This window comes from Fundulus heteroclitus, unplaced genomic scaffold (assembly GCF_011125445.2).
Source record: "Fundulus heteroclitus isolate FHET01 unplaced genomic scaffold, MU-UCD_Fhet_4.1 scaffold_43, whole genome shotgun sequence".
Taxonomy (NCBI): domain Eukaryota; kingdom Metazoa; phylum Chordata; class Actinopteri; order Cyprinodontiformes; family Fundulidae; genus Fundulus; species Fundulus heteroclitus.
The window spans coordinates 1,538,574-1,558,116 of record NW_023396846.1 but is presented as its reverse complement, the minus strand read 5'-3'; the positions used below and the strand labels follow the sequence as shown (position 1 = coordinate 1,558,116).

Below are 19,543 nucleotides of genomic sequence, written 5' to 3'. Positions count from 1 at the left end.
ATCAATATGGGTTTATGAAAAAATGGAAACTGGTTGCTTCAGACACAAAGATCTATGGTTTATGCACCTTTTTGATTTGATATAGGAAGAACCAGGATCGGATTGGCTCTAAAGATCTTTTAATATTAGCTGGTAAAGTTAACACTTAGATTCAATACAGGGTTTTCAGGCTCAGATTGGCCGAGAGCAGATCTCCCTGGGAGGGGGCCTTGCCAGTTTTTACTGCCCCCTAGGGGTAGCGTTTTCTGGCCGCACTGAACCTCTCCTGCCTTTGCTCCTGGTGTTGTAAGTTTGGAGTGGTGGATTATTGTCCATCGGACAGGTGAGTGGAGAAAGGAGTATGAGGATATTCAGGGCGGGGAAGAGTAGACGGATTCGACCTTGGTTACTGAACAGGTTTAGCTTACCATAGTCTAATGTAAATTTAAAATAATGTGCGCATAGGTACCTAAAACAGGCCTTACCTAACTAGATGAATCCTAAATTGTAGATAAAAGCTAAACCTTTGATCTTGTGTGTTAAAGCTCTATGAAGCATTCATGTTGATGTGTACTAAAAGTTCCAGCATTACCCGGTTCCAACATGGGAACCCTTTGGGTCCCACTTTACGAGTTTATAGAAATGGTTCCTCTGTGCTTTGTTCACATTTTCAAGTGATGGGTCATCTTGTTTTGTCTTGATGCTGACGACGCCATCATCAAAAAAAAAAAAAAGAGAGGAATGTTATAAGAATTATTATTCTGAAGTCACTATGGCCTCACACCACTCGGACATTGGAGGCCTGGAGACATGATGGCTGTGTATAAGATCCACTGTTTGCTGAGTGCAAGGCTGAATGCTGCGTAGAATGATTATTGTCTATGATAGACTGTCTTTGTTATGTCTCAAACCAAGGCCACGGTGCAGTATTAGGGGAAGCCCGAAACGTGAGACAGACAGAGACAGGGCAGACGGAGACCGCAGCGGAACCGTGGGGTGCGATTACTTTTCCATCTATGTGATCTCTGCTCTGTTTCTCAATAAAAGTGCTGGAACGTCATTACCACCGTCTCGTCATTTAGTAAAGATGGGAACTCAGTTACTATTGTTTAATATTCCACCCAAAACTCCCATAACACAGCTCAACTGTGGAGGTGGTCAGCAGCACCAAATTCCTTGGGGTGCAAATCACAGAAAATCTCACCTGGTCTGTCAACATCATGTCACTGGTCAAGAGGGCACAGAAGCGCTTGTACTTCCTGCGGAGGATGAGGAAAGCCCACCTGCCCCCGCCCATTCTCATGAACTTCTACAGAAGCACCATAGAGAGCATTCTGACCAGCTGTCTCTCTGTGGTGTGTGGCGGCTGCAGCGCCTCCGACTGGAAGAAGGTGAGGACAGTGGTGAGGACAGCTGAGAGGATCATCGGGGCTCCTCTTCCCTCCATTACAGACATTTCATCCCAGCGCTGCTTATCCCGAGCCCGCAACATGATCAGGGACCCCTCACACCCCCACCATGGACTGTTTTTCCTGCTGCCTTTTGGGAAGAGGTTCCGCAGCATCCACTGCAGGTCCACCAGGTTCTGCAACAGCTTTTTTCCCGCTGCCATCAGACTCTTGGACTCTGAATGACACTTGCTTCATTTTGTACTGCCAACGTTGCCCAACTTTTTTATAATCCTTTTAAATAGTACACAACTGATAGTTTACTGCATTTTTGCACTATATTATTTTGTACTGCACTAAACCTTTCATATTAATGCCTTTTTGCGTGATCAGCACACTGCATTTCTGGGATATTTTATGTGCTGAGACAGAATAGTCCATTTTAGTAAATGAAGGTAAGAAGAAGTTGGTGATGCATTTTGTTACATTTGTTTTTACTTTTTGATTGTAAATCTTAATTATTTTATTTCAAACACACATTAGCAATGCAGGGGTACTGTTAAATTTCTAACCAGTGACCAGTGGGATCAATTATTGGCGGGGGCCCAGGCGGTTGCCTTCGTCTTCTCTGCATTGAGATAATGTATGGTTGTCTGTAGATGAATAATATATCTGAATCAGAATGTTTATTATTGTCATTGTACATCATGTTCCACACATGTACAACGAGAATAAAGCCAGCTCCAACCAGTGCACTAATATCAAAATGTCAGATGATAAAAAATATATACAATATATAGTGGTGTTATGTACAATACTGATATAAGATATATTGCTGTATAGATTGTTAAATATGTGTGTAAATATTTTGCATTGTAGGATAGAAACTGTAAATACCACACAGTGTTAAGATGGACAGAAATCTGGTTTCACCAGGATGGAGAACTTTGTACCTGAGAGTTTCCAGTCTGCAGTTTGGACTCTCCAGTCCAGCAGAGAGAAGCTTCACTCCTGAATCCTGCAGGTTGTTGTTACTCAGGTCCAGTTCTCTGAGACTGGAGGACTGGGAGCTGAGAACTGAGGACAGAGCTTCACAGCTTCTCTCTGAGAGGTTACAGCCACTCAGTCTGAGGAGACAGGGAGAAAAATCTGCTATTGAGCAATTCATTAAGGACTAAGGATTAAGAGCTATGCTAAAGCTAACACCACACCGGCTCTCTTTACCCAGCATTTTCTTTGCCAATATACGGTCACTGCTGAACAAAATGGAGGAGATCTGACTCAAAATGACATGCAGCAAGAGACTTTTGAAGTGTAATGTCCTAGTCTTCACGGAAACATGGTTAAACAGCGCAATACCGGACTATGCTGTTGAGTTAGCGGGACGTCAAACATTCCGGGCGGAAAGAACAGCAAATGGCTCTGGTAAGACCAGAGGTGGGGGATTGTGCATTTACATTAACAAAGCTTGGTGCACAAACTCTGCTTTTGTTGGGAAACATTGTTCAGCTAACCTTGAGTTTCTCATGGTTAAATGTAGACCATACGATCTGCCATGGGAGTTCACTTCCACTATTATCACTGCAGCCTACATTCCCCCGGATGCTAATGCTAAGTCTGCTATGAAAAAACTTCACGCAGCCATCAGTAAACAACAGACCATTCACCCAGAAGCTGCGTTTATTGTCGGAGGTGATTTTAATCATTCAAATTTAAAAGTCAGTGCTGCCAAAATTTCACCAGCATGTTTCACCACACCAAAGAGAACAAAACTTTAGACCACGTTTAAACAAACGTGGCTGGAGCTTAAGTTGCGACACCCCTCCCCCACCTGGGACAGTCAGATCACCTTTCTTTGTTCCTCACCCCCAAATATGCACCTCTCGTCAATCGTGTGAAGCCATCAGTGGCCTGCCGGAGCAGATTCATCACTTCAGGAAAGGTTTCTACACACAGACTGGAGGATGTTTGCTTCTCAAGCCACCAGTGGCTCTCACACGGAAATTGACTGTTATGCCTCCTTTGTACTGGATTATAATAATGCCACCATTGACGATGGTGCGACTCCTATTGAAAACATGCAACACTGCCTTCAGATCAGGAGATGCACAAACCTATAGCACAGCCAGAGCAAATCTGAAAAGGGGCATCATTAGGCCCGTTTACACAACACTTTTTTAACCGAGCCGAGACCAGTCCGAGCTCGGTAACCGAGATAACTCTTGTGTGTAAAAGGTCAGCAGACTGAACCGGACCGCGCTAACCATAACTGGACCGCGCTAACCATAACTGGACCGCGCTAACTGCAGACCAGTTCCCCAGCAGGTCTCGGACTGTTTTTTTTTGGCCCGGTTATCTGATAACGAGGAGCGCATGAGCAGACCGCGTCATGCCCTTACAGTCAGCTGACTGTCAGTGGGTTTTCGGGCGTCTCTGGCTGCACGTCCCGATTCACACTCCATTCAGACAAATTTCAGACATTCATTATAACACTAGCTTCCTTACCGCGCCACACGGTTTCCAGTGATGATTCTGCTTAGCAGTGTGATGAACATCAGTGTCTGTTGTTGTTTCTTGCGACTGTAAATCCTTATTAGACGTTCATTTGTCTTATCCACGTCCCAAAAGCCGACTCTGTCTAACCATAACATCCTGAATGTTACGGTGCCGCAATTTTGATTTGCTCGGTCCCGCCTTCAATCCCAGAGAGCGGTAGTACTGCAAATCGCTACTAGGAGGCGAGGAGCAATCAAGGAACCGAGATAACTGAGATAACTCTTGTGTGTAAATGGCTATCTTATCTCGGTTAACTGGACCAAGCTCGGACCGGTCTCGGCATGGCTTGGTTTTTAGGTGTAGTGTAAACGGGCCTAAAGAGGCCAAGTACTGCTACAAGCTTAAGATAGAGGGACACTTTTCCAATGCTTACCCCCGACACATGTGGCAGGGAATTTAGGCCATCAGTGACTATAAACCCACTCACTCCACCTCTGCAGCCACTGATGTCAACTTCCTGACCAAGCTGAATGACTTTTATGCTCGCTTTGAAAGAGACAACAGTGAAACTACCACCAAGCTCAAATCCTCAGCCGACCAACCGCCAATCACACGCTCCTCCACAGATGTCTGCAATGCACTGAGCAGGATCAGCACGCACAAGGCAGCTGGACCAGATAACATCCCTGGACGCACGCTCAGGGCATGTGCGAAGCAGCTTGCTGCTGTTTTTACAGACATTTTAAACCTGTCTCTTGCCCAAGCAGCTGTACCAACATGCTTCAAATGCACTTCCATCGTGCCAGTGCCAAAACACTCCAGCCCAAAGTGCCTTAACGACTACCACCCTGTAGCAATCGTAATGAAGTGCTTCGAGCGGCTGGTCCTGGCACACCTAAAAGACTTCAAAAAGACCATCCACATTGGACTCACACCAGTTTGCATACCGCAGCAATAGGAGCACAGAGGATGCAGTTTCGAAGGCACTGCACTCTGTGCTCACACATCTGGACAATAAGAATACTTATGCACACATGCTGTTTGTTGACTTTAGCTCAGCATTCAACACTGTCATTCCGGCTACGTTAATAGCCAAACTTTGAAACCTGGACATCAACACCTCCATGTGCAACTGGATTTTGGACTTTCTGACCAACAGACCCCAGAATGTCCGATCAGGCTCCAACTGCTCCACATCCATCACAATCAACACGGATGTACCACAGGGCTGGCCACATGGTGCACTGAAAATAACCAGCTCCTCAACACCACAAAAACGAAGGACCTCAATTTATGATGCTGAGATGGAGAAAAAGTGAGGAAGCTCAGAGAAACTGTGTGAATAAAAACAACTTTCTTTTCAAGCACTTGCTGCCAAATGTTAAAAAATATCAGAAATGTTTGTGGCAGGGCCGTCAAAAGCTGCCATGGCTGATGATGATGGTGGTGGCGACACCAGGTCTCTCAGTGGCAGCAACATGTAGCAGAACCTGCGCTAAACTGGGCTGCTATCAGAACACAAGGCTGTGTAATGAGCAGGTTAAAGCAACCAATTGGTATATCTGAGAAAATAATACAAGCTCAATACAGTAACCATAGCTAATGTTCTAAGGCCAAGTTAGTCTTCATTGTAAATGCAGATGATTTTAGCTAACATCCTTAACATAGAGACAGGGATGCAGAGTCTATATCTATGGCCTTACCACCAGCTGCTATTTCTAAGACGTTATGTTCACTGACTGTTTGAGGAAATAAAGTCAGAAGGCATGATTTCACTCTTCTGGAGGAGTTTTTTAGGGCAAAACCTTACTTGCATCCATTTTCCTTGAGTCCAATGTTCATTCAGGAGTTCAGCTCTATTGTTTCTGTTTGACTAAGGACACCCAAATTACTGTTTTGGAGTCGTGGAGTATATATTTTTATAGTTTCAACAAATTACACTTTTTAGAAGTGCTTCAACTCCCACATAAACTCAGCAAACTGACACAAAGTCTGCAGAAGTTTCTGGCTTTAAGCTTTCTTCAAACCCAACCTAAAATACCAAAAATAAACAGGTGGTCCCAGTAGAACCGTGGTTCTGGTGTTTAGATCTCATTGATGGAGTAAAGAAATGAAGCTGAGATAAAGAATAAAGCAGTGGTTTGTATCAGTGGGGGACTTTACTGTTTTGGGGCCCCAGTCAGACTTCTGTGAAGAGGCCCAGTCGTTAATATTAATGGCTTTATATTATTTTTGCCTTATTTTCAGCTTGTCTATTTTGGTTCTCTGAATTTTATTGATGATGAGGTTGATGGATAGTTTAAATGAACATGTGTTGTCTTTTCAGTGAAAGAAGGAGCTGTGTCTGGAGGCAGTGAACATTTTTGTTTCATCCTTTGTTTTGACTACAGGTACGAGTTGGGATAACAACCTTTTTATTGTTGTTCAATTAAATTAAATTTTGTTTATATAGCGCCAATTCATGAATCATGTAATCTTTAAGGGACTTAAAGTCAAATTCAAATTCAAAAAATTTCCTATATAAGGGAACTCAGTTGATTGCATCAACGTCTCGACAAGCAGAATTCACTCTTGAAGAAGAGTAGAGCCACAGGAAGAGTCATCTAAATTGTCCATGGCTTTGCAGTAATCCCTCATACCGAGGAAGCATGAAGTGACAGTGGAAAGAAAAACTCCCCATTAACAGGAAGGCAGAACCTCCAGCAGAACCGGGCTCAGTATGAACGATCACTGCCTCAGCTGACTGGGGGTTAGAGAAGACAAAGCAGAGACACAACAAGACAGACAAACAAGCACAGAAGCAAACATTGATCCAGTAATCTGTTCTACATTAGATGGTAATAGCAGGTGATCTGTCTTCTCTGGATGATGTCACAGCTAACAGAACACCAGACCAAATGTACCTTCTATGAAGAAAAACTAGGGAACAAAACATTAAAAGCTGAAATGACAACAGTCATGCAAAACTGGAGAACAGAAGACTGCAGAACAGTAGAGCTCTGTAGAGTGGGAAAAATAGACCCTGATGTCCTCTAGTAGCCTAAGCCGATGGCAGCATAATATAGAGTTAGCTTAGGGTAACATAAGCCACTCTAACTATAACCTTTGTCAAAAAGGAGAGTTTTAAGATTAGTCTTAAAAGTAGACAGGGTGTCTGCCTCACGGACCAAAACTGGGAGTTGGTTCCACAGGAGAGGAGCCTGATAGCTAAAGGATCTGCCTCCCATTCTACTTTTAGAGACTCTAGGAACCACCAGCAGACCTGCAGTCTGAGAGCGAAGTGCTCTGTTAGGAACATACGGGGTAATCAGAGCTCTGATATATGATGGAGCTTGATTATTAAGGGCTTTATATGTTAGAAGAAGATTTTAAATTCTATTCTTGATTTAACAGGAAGCCAATGAAGGGAAGTTATAATAGGAAAAATATGATCCCTCTTGTTGATTTTCATCACAACTCTTGCTGCAGCATTTTGGATCAGCTGAAGGCTTTGAACTGCATTTTGTGGACTTCCTGAAAGTAAAGAATTACAATAGTCCAGCCTTGAAGTAACAAATGCATGGAATGGTTTTCAGCATCACCCTTGGACATAATAATTCTTATTTTGGCAATGTTCCAAAGTTGAATAAAATAAACTATGGAAACCTGTTTAATATGGGATTTAAATGACATGGCTTGGTCAAAAATAACACCAAGATTTTTTACTTTATTACCAGAGGCCAAGTTAATGCCATCCAGATTAAGTGATTAAGAAGTTTATTTTTTGAGGACTCTGGTCAAAAGAGTACAACTTCTGTCTTGTCAGAATTTAAATGCAGGAAACTTAAAGTCATCCAGCTTTTAAAGTCATCAACACATGACAGTAGTCAAAGTAATTGATTGGATTTATCAGGATTTTTGGATAAATATAGCTGAGTGTAATCAGCGTAACAGTGGAAATTAATCCCATGCCATCTGATAATTTTTTCCAATCGGACCCTAGACCCTAGAGTTTGAAGAAGATTTATTATTAACATGAACAAACAGGAATCCGTCCGATAGATAAGATTTAAGCCAGCTCAATGTTTTCCCCTTGATCCCTACAGTATGCTCAAGTCTTTGTAGGATAATATTGTGATCAGCTGTATCAAATGCAGCACTGAGATCTAACAGAACAAGTATAGACACAAGTCTACTATCTGAGGTCATGAGAATATCATTAGTAACCTTCACCAGAGCTGTTTCAGTGCTATGATGAGCTCTGAAGCCTGACTGAAACTCCTCAAGTAGGTCATTACTTTGTAAATGTTCACCTAGTTAATTAGCAACTACATTTTTAAGAATTTTAGATAGGAAAAGAAGATTAAAAATAGGTCTGTAATTAACTCATCTTGATCAAGAGAAGGTTTCTTAAGTAAAGGTTTAATAACAGCTACTTTAAAAGCCTGTGGTACATATCCATTTACTAGGGATAGATTAATTGTGTCTAAAATAGGGCCACTGATCAAAGATAATACCTCCTTAAACAACTTGGTTGGGTTTTGGTCTAACATACAGGTAGAAGGTTTAGCTCAGAAAGCTCTACTGCTTCTAAATATTTCAAACAATGCGCAGGTTCTAAAGATTCCTCCAACGCTGCCTCACTTACAGAGGATTATGTAATCATGATCGGGAGGATGCCAATTATTTTATTTTTAGTGGAATCAATTTTATGTATGGAGAATCCCATGAAGTCATTACTGCTAAGAGCTAAGGGAATGGATGGATCAACGGAGCTGTGACTCTGAGTAAGTTTGCCTTAGACTTAGACAACTTTATTTGTCATTTTGTATGCACAGAGTGCGTACAGAACGAAATTTCGTTGCATACAGCTTTTGAATTGCAGTAAAATTAAATTACAGTATAAGGTGCAGCAGTGATTTGAAGTAAACAATTGAAATGTAAACAATGCAGGAGAAGTCACAGTGTACAGGTGAGTATTTTTAAAAACCATTTGTATGTGCAGAATTGATTGTGCAGAGGGCAATTTGTGCAAGAATACAGCTTGTAAATTACAGTGAATTTAAATTACAGTATAAGGTGCAGCAGTGATTTAAAAGTAAACAATTGAATTGTAAACAATGCAGGAGAAAGTCACAGTGTACAGGTAAGTATTTTTAAAACCATTCGTATGCACAGAATTGATTGTGCAAAGGGCATTTGTGCGAGAATGCATTTAGAAACTGAGAGTTGGACATCATTTGTAATGCTAGTTGGAGATGCAATGATGAGCTGTACTGAATAGAAATCTAGGATTATTTTTATTCTCCCTAATTAATGATGAAAATTATGCTTCTCTAACTCTGCAAAGTTTTTTTTATATACCCCAGTAGACTGTCTTTCCAGATTAGGTAGGATTCCTCTTGATGTGTAGAATGCCATTGTCTCTCAAAGTTCCTAACATTTTGCTTCAAAGAACACAGCTTTAAATTAAACCAGGGAGCCAGCTTCCTGTGAATATTCACCCTATTTTTCAAGGGAGCTACATTGGCTCTGTCTCATTCCGCCTACTTCTACACTTCGAACACTTAGTTTTAAGTACATAGTGTAGCTAACACAAAAAGTCAGTGCACTGAAGGTACACGGATTGACCCCCTAAAAACGGTCACAAAATGCAGTGTGTAACGATGAACCCTATTCGCACTAAACGGACGCCATCTTCACTACAAAGCGGAAAGGGAGGTACTAGGGACGTCGGGAAGATATTCCCATTTTGAAAATAATGGCGGACAATTCAGCCGAGACAGCCGGAGCTGCAACACCGCAATCATATAAATGTAAGTAATGGTGGTAATATGAGGCATAGTACTCTCGTCTAATGCATCACTTACAAAATACACGAACATACCTCATGTTCAGCCAATATTTGGAGGATCCTGCGTTGACGTCCGAGGCGATGTATTTTCCACATGCTGTGAATGTAAACGATTGTTGTTTGTAAACAAACGCCGGCATATATTTTTGGCGGGCTGAAAAATTTGAGTTCATGTGTGTTGCGTTCGGCACGTCATCCCGTCATTTCCGGTAAGCGTTTTAACATAAGTGTTCCTTTTGGAACACTACTAACGGTCGAAAGTGGGCACTACGGCAGTAAATGGTCAGTTCACATCAGCAGTGCACTGACGGAAGTATTCGGAATGAGACACAGCCATTGTCTAATGAAGAACGTAATGATGAAGTCACACGGTTAACAAAGGCTTCTATTTGTGAATGGGAATAACAACATACTGCTATCTGCAGGGCATTTCTGCAGTACTAATGATATTAAAAGGGGCACATTCTTTAAAGTTTGATACAGCATTATCCGATAAAGATATACTATAATGGAACCCTCTTTTGAGGGTGGAGAACTAGATTAAACTCAAAGGTTATTGAAAAATGGTCAGATAGGACAGGGTTGTGGGGAAATACTGTTAATTGTTCACAATCAATGCCATATGTCAGCACAAGGTCTAAAGGATGAAGCCAAGAGTGTGTCGGTTTATGCACATTTTGAGCAAAACCAATTGAATCAAGGGTCATTTTAAAGGCTACACTAAGGTCAACATGAATGTTGAAATCCCCCACTTTAATAAGCTTGTCAGTGTTTAACACTAAATCAGATAAGAAATCTGACAACTGATCCACAAACTGAGAGTAAGGGTCTGGTGGACGATACAAAACAACAAAGAAGAGGTTTTATTGCCTTGCAGTTTGGAAGAGGGAAACTCAGGGTGAAATGTTCTAAAGAACTGTATTTATTAATATGCCTGAGATTAATTAACAAATCAGATTCAAAGATTGTTGCTACTCCTCCCCTTCTTCCCGTAGATCTGGGAATGTGGAAATTTGAATAAAGGGATGGAATTGAGTCATTTATACAAACGTAGTCCTCTTGTAGCCAGGTTTCTGTAAGACAAAATAAATAAATCTGACTATCAGAAATCAATTCATTAACTAACAATGTCTTTGGGGAAGAAACCTTATATTTAATAGACCACATTTAATTGTTTAATTTTTTGAGTGAGCCGGATTGATTTTTATTAGATTTTTATTATTTGTTCTCTTTTGGATCAGTTTTTGATCTACCCAGTTTTGGCCGTGGGAAAGACACCGTCTCAATACAGTAATGAGTGCGTAGAGAGGTGTGTTAAACTACAGCTCTGCTTCCTGGTCTGGACCCTGGGTTTTCAGCATTTAGGAGAACTAATAAATCCGACCAGATTCCTAGAGAAAAGAGCTGCACCATCCAAAGTGCTGGATGCCATCTCTCTGGATTGTTAATATTATATAGTTAAAAAGTGTGGCAATATTAGACAATTATAGCTGTTGGAATCCATTTAATATAAAGTATTTAATTTTAAAATGGATTCTGAGTAATCATCAGATGAATGGCTTTAGGGGACCGAAACTTCGCTGCTGCCGCCCCAAACCTCATTACAGAACTACAAATCCCACTTATCCAAACTTGCTTTTTCTGTGTTATGATTTTTCGTATATTTGTTTTCTTTTTTTTAAAATGCCGTTGTGCCATATTAATGCCATTATCAATAATTAATGCCAGATTGAATTCTGAACAGTAGTATGGAGGAGGTAACAAAAGGAATTCCACCCCTGCTTCAAACATGAGACCCTAACAGGCACAAAGAACCTCCTCTCACAGCAGGATGCTCCTGTGAACAAACCTCTCACAGATAAAAGGTCAGAGCTTGTCTGATCACCCTTCTCTGCAGCTTTCTCACACTCCTGACCAGACCCTCAGATGACCACCACTTCTCTCCTGGGCTCCCGAGGAGGGGGGGTGGGGGGTAGCCAGCCACCTGCTCTCCTTCCCCTGAACCATGAAGGCTCACAGGGCCAAAAGAACAGGAACCAGCACCAGGGAGAAATCTCTCGTCGCCCGGGGGACATGTCCGGGAAAATCAGAGTTAAGTCTCCTGTCTTAACCTCAGCGTCAGGACCAGGAGTAAGAAATCCTGCCATGCCAAAAACAGCTTTGTTTATTTTTGTCAGCCTTTACAGAGAAGCGAGTTCCAGATGGAGCTGGAAAGCTGACAAAGGGTCCACTTTCGAATACTGAGGAGAACCTGCTTAAACCGGACTGTATCCAGGTCAGAGAACGTGGCAGAGACCAGGCCTCCGACCTTGAACATATGCTGCTAGCCTGACAAGCCACGGGCTAGCATAGCCGCAGGCTTGCCCGCTGTTGAGCAGAGCAATGATATTCCCTGCTTTTCAGTGCACCTTCCTTGGATGGCCAAAATGGATAGCACTCACATGAGGTGCTGACAGGTTTGGGCAGGGAAACCAGAGGGAGAAGTTAAATGGTTCATTTGTAAATGTTTTATAAATCGTTTTGTACTTGGGTCTTTGAACAAAGAGCTAATGGAGGTAGCTCACGCTAGCCTTCCATTTCATGATATTGCTAACATCATTTGAGTGTTTTATGGTTATAACAAAGGTTATCTTCACAAGGGTTTCATACATTGATGGGACATGAATGTTTACGTTATCCGGTCCACCCATTATGACTAAAATAAAAAAAACTAAGCTTTTATTTGTTAGTCCCGAATGTCCGCAAGCAAAAATGCTAATAGCTTCTGTTAACATCCGGTTCCGGACATTCAAAGGAGGCTGTTTTAAAGCATAAAGCTTGTTGTTTCGCTCCCATGTTGGCCGATAGAGCTATGAACCTTATTCCGCATTGATATTAAATATTAATGTCAGTTTAAAGGCAATTTTGGTAACTTTAGACTTTAACCGATTTAGTGACTGATCACTACAGCGACTCCTAGTGCCCAGAGGTAGAATCGCATAAATAAGATCGGCTGTTCATAAGGTTTAAATTATTTTACTGAGCAAATCAGTCTTTATAATGTTATTTACTCAAAATAATGTTCTGATTAACTAGGGCTTTGCATTGTGGATGGGTTAAAACACATGTCAAATGTTGTTCTGATTTAGTTAAGCTAATTTAATCTCAATTCACATTCTTTAAGATGAACTTTGGTTCTTTAACTTAAACAAAATATTATTTCATCAAATAATGTTTGTTTACTCAGGATTTGCATGGTGAATGGATTGAAAACATGCTGAATTTTTGCTAATTTAGTTAAGCTAATTTAACTACATTCCATGTTTTTAATGAGATCTGCAGTGAACAAGGATTCACTGAAAAAAGTTCTCCACAAAAGGCTTTATTTTCTTGGGTTCTCTGAAGAAACTTCATTCATAAATTTGGTTTTATTGTAACTGAAATATACAGTTTTTCTTTCACAAAAGAAAACCTTTTAGAATCACTCCTATACGGTGAACCTAGGCCTGGTTTGTATTCATAGGGAATAAAGGCCAGACTAAACTTGACAAATCTATCACTGAAATAAGATTTCCTTCATGTTTTAGCAGATAATGGATAGAAATCTAGTTTCAACGGGATGGAGAACCTGAGAGTTTCCAGTCTGCAGTTTGGACTCTCCAGTCCAGCAGAGAGAAGCTTCACTCCTGAATCCTGCAGGTTGTTGTTCCTCAGGTCCAGTTCTCTGAGACTGGAGGACTGGGAGCTGAGAACTGAGGACAGAGCTTCACAGCTTCTCTCTGAGAGGTTACAGCCACTCAGTCTGAAGAGACAGGGAGAAAAATCTGCTATTAAAGAATCCATCAGAAATATTGTTGATTTGTTTACAGTCACCAATGTTCTCCTTGGAAACATTGATGGATCTGTCTGATTTTACACATCGTCATGTTGCATTTTGTTGTGAAAAGATTCATTATAAATAAACTGAAGCAACCTGAATCACTGTTTATCTCATTACCATATTTCTCACTATTAGAAATAAAAGCAGCAACAATGTGTGTCCTTACAGAGCTTTGTTGGAGGCTTTAACCACTGGCAGCAGCCTCAGGAGAACCTCCTCTGAAGCAGAGTATTTATTCAGGTCAAACACTTCCAGATCTTCTGCTGATGACACTAAGATGAAACCCAGAGCTGACCACTGAGCAGGAGACAGTTTATCTGTGGAGAGACTTCCTGAACTCAGAGACTGTTGGATCTCCTCCACTAGAGAACGATCATTCAGTTCATTCAGACAGTGGAACAGATTGATGCTTTTCTCTGCAGACACATTCTCACTGATCTGCTCCTTGATGTACTGAACTGTTTTCTGATTGGTCTGTGAGCTACTTCCTGTCTGTGTCAGCAGACCTTGTAGGAGTCTCTGATTGGTCTGCATTGAAAGTCCCAGGAGGAACCGGAGGAACAAGTCCAGGTGTCCATTTGGACTCTTTAAGGCCTGATCAACAGCTCTTTGGTGAATATACTTTAGTTTAGGTTTCTTATAAAATAAAGACCACATAGGTGTTTGTGTTTCTTCCATCAGGTTGACACCAGAGTTGATGAAGGTCTGATGAACATGAAGAGCAGCCAGAAACTCCTGAACACTCAGATGGACAAAGCAGAACACCTGGTACAGCCCTCTCTCCTCTCTGAAGATCTGTGTGAACACTCCTGAGTACACTGAGGCTGCTCTGATATTGATGCCACACTCTGTCAGGTCTGATTCATAGAAGATCAGGTTTCCTTTCTGCAGCTGATCAAAAGCCAGTTTTCCCAGAGACTCAATCATCTTCCTGCTCTCTGGACTCCAGTGTGGATCTGTTTCAGCTCCTCCATCATACTTGACCTTCTTCACTTTGGTCTGAACCACCAGGAAGTGGATGTACATCTCAGTCAGGGTGCTGGGCAGCTCTCCTCCCTCTCTGGTCTCCAACACGTCCTCCAGAACCGTAGCAGTGATCCAGCAGAAGACTGGGATGTGGCACATGATGTGGAGGCTTCTTGATGTCTTCATGTGGGAGATGATCCTCCTGGCCTGCTCCTCATCTCTGAATCTCTTCCTGAAGTACTCCTCCTTCTGTGGGTCAGTGAACCCTCTGACCTCTGTCACCATGCCAACACACTCAGGAGGGATCTGATTGGCTGCTGCAGGTCGTGTGGTTATCCAGAGGCGAGCAGAGGGAAGCAGTTTCCCCCTGATGAGGTTTGTCAGCAGAACATCCACTGAGGTGGACTCTGTAGCATCAGTCAGGATCTCCTGGTTCTGGAAGTCCAGAGGAAGTCGACTCTCATCCAGACCATCAAAGATGAACAGAACCTGGAAGTGTTCAAAGCTGCAGATTTCTTTGGTTTCAGTAAAGAAGTGATGAACAAGGTCCACCAAGCTGAACTTTTTATCTTTCAGCACATTCAGCTCTCTGAAGGTGAATGGAAATATGAAGTGGATGTTCTGGTGGGCTTTGTCTTCAGCCCAGTCCAGAGTGAACTTCTGGGTTAAGACTGTTTTCCCAATGCCAGCCACTCCCTTTGTCATCACTGTTCTGATTGGTTGATCTCTTCCAGGTGGGACTTTAAAGATGTCTTCTTGTCTGATGGTTGTTTCTGGTCTGTGTGGTTTCCTGGATGCTGTTTCAATCTGTCTGACCTCATGTTCCTCATTGACCTCTCCAGTCCCTCCCTCTGTGATGTAGAGCTCTGTGTAGATCTGGTTCAGAAGGGTTGGACTTCCTGCTTTAGCGATGCCCTCAAACACACACTGGAACTTCTCCTTCAGACCAGATTTAAGTTTATGTTGAACGGCAGCAAGATGTTCTAAATTAACAGAAAAAGTTGAAATCAGGAAGGAAACTAAATGATCTTCTGAAGATGATGTGAATAAATGTGATTCCATCCCTTCAGACATCAGTAAATGTGTGATTTATCCATCAGGTTAAATCTTTGTAGAAATCCTCTTACTGCTCTGCAGACGGTCAGCCAGCTCCTCCTGCTTCATCCTCCTCAGGAAGTTCAGCGTGATCTTCATCAGTGCCTCTCTGCTGCTCCTCCTCTGCTCTTCATCCTCACCTTCCAACACCTCCTCATCCTCTCTCTGACTCTCTGAGCAGTCTGGGTCATCTGGACTCAGAACCTTCTGGATCTTCTTCAGCTCCTTCTTCACAAAAGTGACAATGTTGTCCTCCAGCAGCTGGAACAGAATAATATATGAAGGACACATCAGACTGAGATCATGGATCCAAACATCAGAACCATGTTGGACAGACTGACGGTCCACTGGTCCTCAAAGTCCAGCATGGAGACAACTGAACAGAACCGATGGAAAAGTAGTTGTTGTACATGTACAAACCATAAATATGGAGTCCAGCTGGGTTAGATGCTGCTGGGCAGACGGACCTCTGGGAACCTCTGAGTTCTGCTGGTCCACTCTGTGGAGGAACCAGAACAATTAGGAAGGAAGGAAATATTCATCCAGCAGTTTTCACAGATGAAGTCACCAAGAGCTTCATAGTAAAAGTCCTTAAAACAGAAAAACTGAGCATCAAATGAACACGATACAAATAAGTTAAAAAGAGGAAGATGAGATAAAAGGATGAAGACCAGAACCACGAGAACCACCCAGTAGACATTTTAAAAAGTGGGTCTTGAACTGGGATTTCAAACTGTCCACACTGTCAGCAGATCTGATGCTGGTGGGGACAGTGACCCAGAGCTTGGAGACAGTGGAGGTGAAGGTTCTGTCCACACAGGTTATCAGGACAGTGTGTGGGACATCCAGCAGGTTCTGATGACTAGATCTGAGGTGGTGTGGACCTGGAGGAGGTCTGAGATATGTGGCTGTGTGTCCATGTAAGGTTCTGTCCTGGATGTGATGGTGAGTATTATAAAATGGATCCTGTAGGTCCCTGGAAGCCAGTGAGCTCACATTATATCTGTCCACACAGAGACAATCAGAAGGTAAAGGTCCATGAAGGACATCTGGATGTGAGCAGAGAACCAGAGGATCCAGGTGGTTAGAGATGTTTAATGTTCCTGCTGATCCACTAAGAACCAGCAGAACCTCTGATGGTCCACTTCAGCTCAGCTTGGTTCCACCAACCACATGATGAAGCTTTCCTTCCCTGCTGAACTGCTCTCACAACGCACACAGGAACCAAGTCTTGATGGGTCAGACTGGCTCTACCAGCTATTTCCCAGCGGGTCGTGGAAATGTGATCCACTGTTAGTCTGACATGGAGCCAGGAAGCAGCAGAACCTCCTGATCAGCATCAACACTCCAGACATGAAGACATGAAGGTGTTTTCATCAGAACAGGGCAGCTGATTTCTGGAGATAACGGATCAAACCTCTGTCTGCAAATAGAACTGGAACATCTGAGAGCTCACTGGGAGGAACTGGGTTTCTGTTCTTGGCTCTTAAAGAAATGTAACGGGTCATTTCCAGAACCTCAGAGCCCGACTGAGGAGACCTGTCCATACTAGGGCTGGTGATTGGCTAAAGTATCACAACATGATTCCTTGCAGTGAAATCAGGATTTTATTAGTTTCCCAAAGTAACAATAAAGCTGTTGAAGAAAAATCTAGAGAAGCATTTAGACCAGAGCATTTCTGGACCCATTTTAATGAGTTGCTGCAGTTCTGCTAACTTGTCTGAAGCTCAACTGAAATGTAATAAATCCATTGAGATATTTAAGAGCTGAAGAACAGCTGCAGCTCTAAACTCCTGTGAGGGAACAACACCAAGTCTCTGGTTCTGATCCCAGTGATTGTTCCAGCTCCAGCTGAGAAGAACTGAAACTCTTCAGTCACTAAAACTGAGGAAGGCTTTCAGATACGATGACAAAACGGTTCAGGAACAAAGAAAGAAAGTCCAGTTGGTTCCATGTTGGATTTGATTCAATCACTATGAATATGGGAGAGGGACTAAACAGTCCAGTTAGCTCATTAACATGGAACAGAACCAATCAGAGTGAGCTTCAGTCCAAACTAAATCTTTGACTTTAAGCAGAGAAAAGTGTTTAATGATGGCGACTAATCAATGAGGCCCAAAAGCAAACAGATCAGAGCTGTTAAACATGATGTAGCAGCATCCAGGACGCCTCCAACAACATCCATTCTTTCCACTTTCACTGCTGTGGTTCTGGAGAACATCCAACACACACCGCTTCACATATGAACATAGAAACATGGGAAAAAATAGCTGAGCTCACTTTAAACACATGTTGGAATTAAAAAATGTCAGACTGACTCAGTTTCTACAGTTACAGCAGTAAGATACAGCTCACCTCTCTGAAGATGGAGGTCCAGGAGATTTAAAGTCAGGAGGAGGAGACATTGACCTGTCGCTCTTAAAGGACACACAGCTGGGTTCTGGTTGATGTTCACGTGTCAGTGTCTTAACAATCTCTCTGTAAGAAGAATACTTGATTTAATACCTCCAAAGATGGACCTGCCGGTTCTGTTGGTCTGGGTCGTATTCAGACAGAAAATAAATATAAAGATTCTTCCAAAAATGTCTGATCAGCTGTCCTTCTTTCTAGGATGAATAACGTTGAACACATGTTGGTCATCAAGATCCAGGAAATGTTCTGGAAGTTGGTGAGTTTTTCCAGATGTGTCCTGCTGGAACCCAGAGCTCTAAGCAACAGGCTGGTGTCACTCAGCTGGTTCTGCAACACTGACTTGCTGTTTGTCAGAACCCACTGGTACCATGCTGAGCTGCTCTGTTCAGTCTGGATGAAGCAGCAAAGAGGAAGAGCAGCAGCTTCAGGACCACTTGGTCTCTTCTGGCCTGATATAGTGAGAACGCTGTGTGAAAAGGGCTCTGGACACTTAGAGATGCTGATCTCACCTCTGAGCGTGGCTCTGGCTCTCAGCTTCCCCACACAGAGTGGTTTTAGAGGGAGGGACTCCCTCCTCTCTGTCCTCACACTGATCCATGCTGCTGAATTCACATCCACATCAGCTCACACACACTTTCTACCTTCACCTGCAGAGGAAACACAAATCATTCATCTGCACATCAACTCTGATCATCCTTTACATCATTAGTGCTGGAAAAAGATCAGCTGCTCCTCCTCTGATTGGCTCTTCTTCTCTGCTTCATATCAGTGTCAGTTGAATGCAGTCAGACAGCAGTGAGAGGCAGAGGAAGCTGCCATCAGCTGCTGTACTTCTACTATCAGTCCACTAGATGGAGCCATGGACCAACATTACATCCACTGACACTGATTTACTCTGACTGGAAGCTTCAGTCCATCACATTGACTCAGTTCAACACATGAAATCATTTCAGCTGATGGTTTATGCAGCAGAGGATCACCAGAGCTCAAAACATCAGATTCATTATTAATGATTTTACCCCGCCTCTCTGCTTGTTTGGACGCTTTTTTCTCTGCTCCCTGCTTGCTTGCATTTTCCTGCCTTCTACTTTTTATCTCCTTTTTATTTCTTAGCCAAAACCACAGAAAGTTGGATTTAGTTATTTCATTTATTTTCCTTTTATTTATTTTTGATTTTGGAAAGATGAATACCTTCACCACAGTGGACTTTGACACGCTTCTACAGAAGATAGCTGTAATAGAACAGAAGATCTGCCGACTCGAACTGAATTATGATGTAAACGGCGCGTATGGAAATGAAACAACCCTACCTGTGACTCTGAACGGTGACCACCAGTTTAGCAACTCATTGAACAAACAGTTCCCTGAGGAAAATGAGAATCCCTGGACCACTCTGGGTGCAAGACCAAAGGATCAACGAACCCCGCACCTAGACAAAGGAAACTGGCCGATACTACAGAGAACTGTCCCAGGACAAGCCAAACAACAACGGGCTGTTCCCACAACAAATGATAG

General features: G+C 42.5%; 1 protein-coding gene and 1 long non-coding RNA gene across 3 annotated transcripts in view; both read right to left on the bottom strand.

The window, feature by feature from the left end:
• Positions 1-15,499, bottom strand: part of LOC118560406 (NLR family CARD domain-containing protein 3-like) — a gene marked incomplete at its 5' end in the record, with an annotated part of 39,019 nt that extends 23,520 nt beyond the window's left edge. Inside the window, 4 exons of the mRNA XM_036131391.1 lie at positions 2,321-2,493; positions 11,603-11,708; positions 13,304-13,477; positions 13,722-15,499. Of these exons, the coding sequence (XP_035987284.1) occupies positions 2,321-2,493; positions 11,603-11,708; positions 13,304-13,477; positions 13,722-15,499 (2,231 nt within the window). The remainder of the gene's footprint in view (positions 1-2,320; positions 2,494-11,602; positions 11,709-13,303; positions 13,478-13,721) is intronic.
• Positions 15,500-15,838: 339 nt separating this feature from the next.
• Positions 15,839-18,590, bottom strand: LOC118560460. 2 transcript variants are annotated; one of them, XR_004929359.1, is made up of 4 exons: positions 18,538-18,556; positions 17,972-18,094; positions 16,037-16,115; positions 15,839-15,877 (listed from the first exon to the last, which is right to left on the bottom strand). It is a non-coding gene; the product is annotated as an uncharacterized LOC118560460 (long non-coding RNA). The 2 variants fall into 2 exon arrangements; XR_004929360.1 differs by lacking the exon at positions 17,972-18,094 and having other exon boundaries at positions 18,538-18,590.
• Between the last annotated feature and the right edge of the window lie 953 nt (positions 18,591-19,543).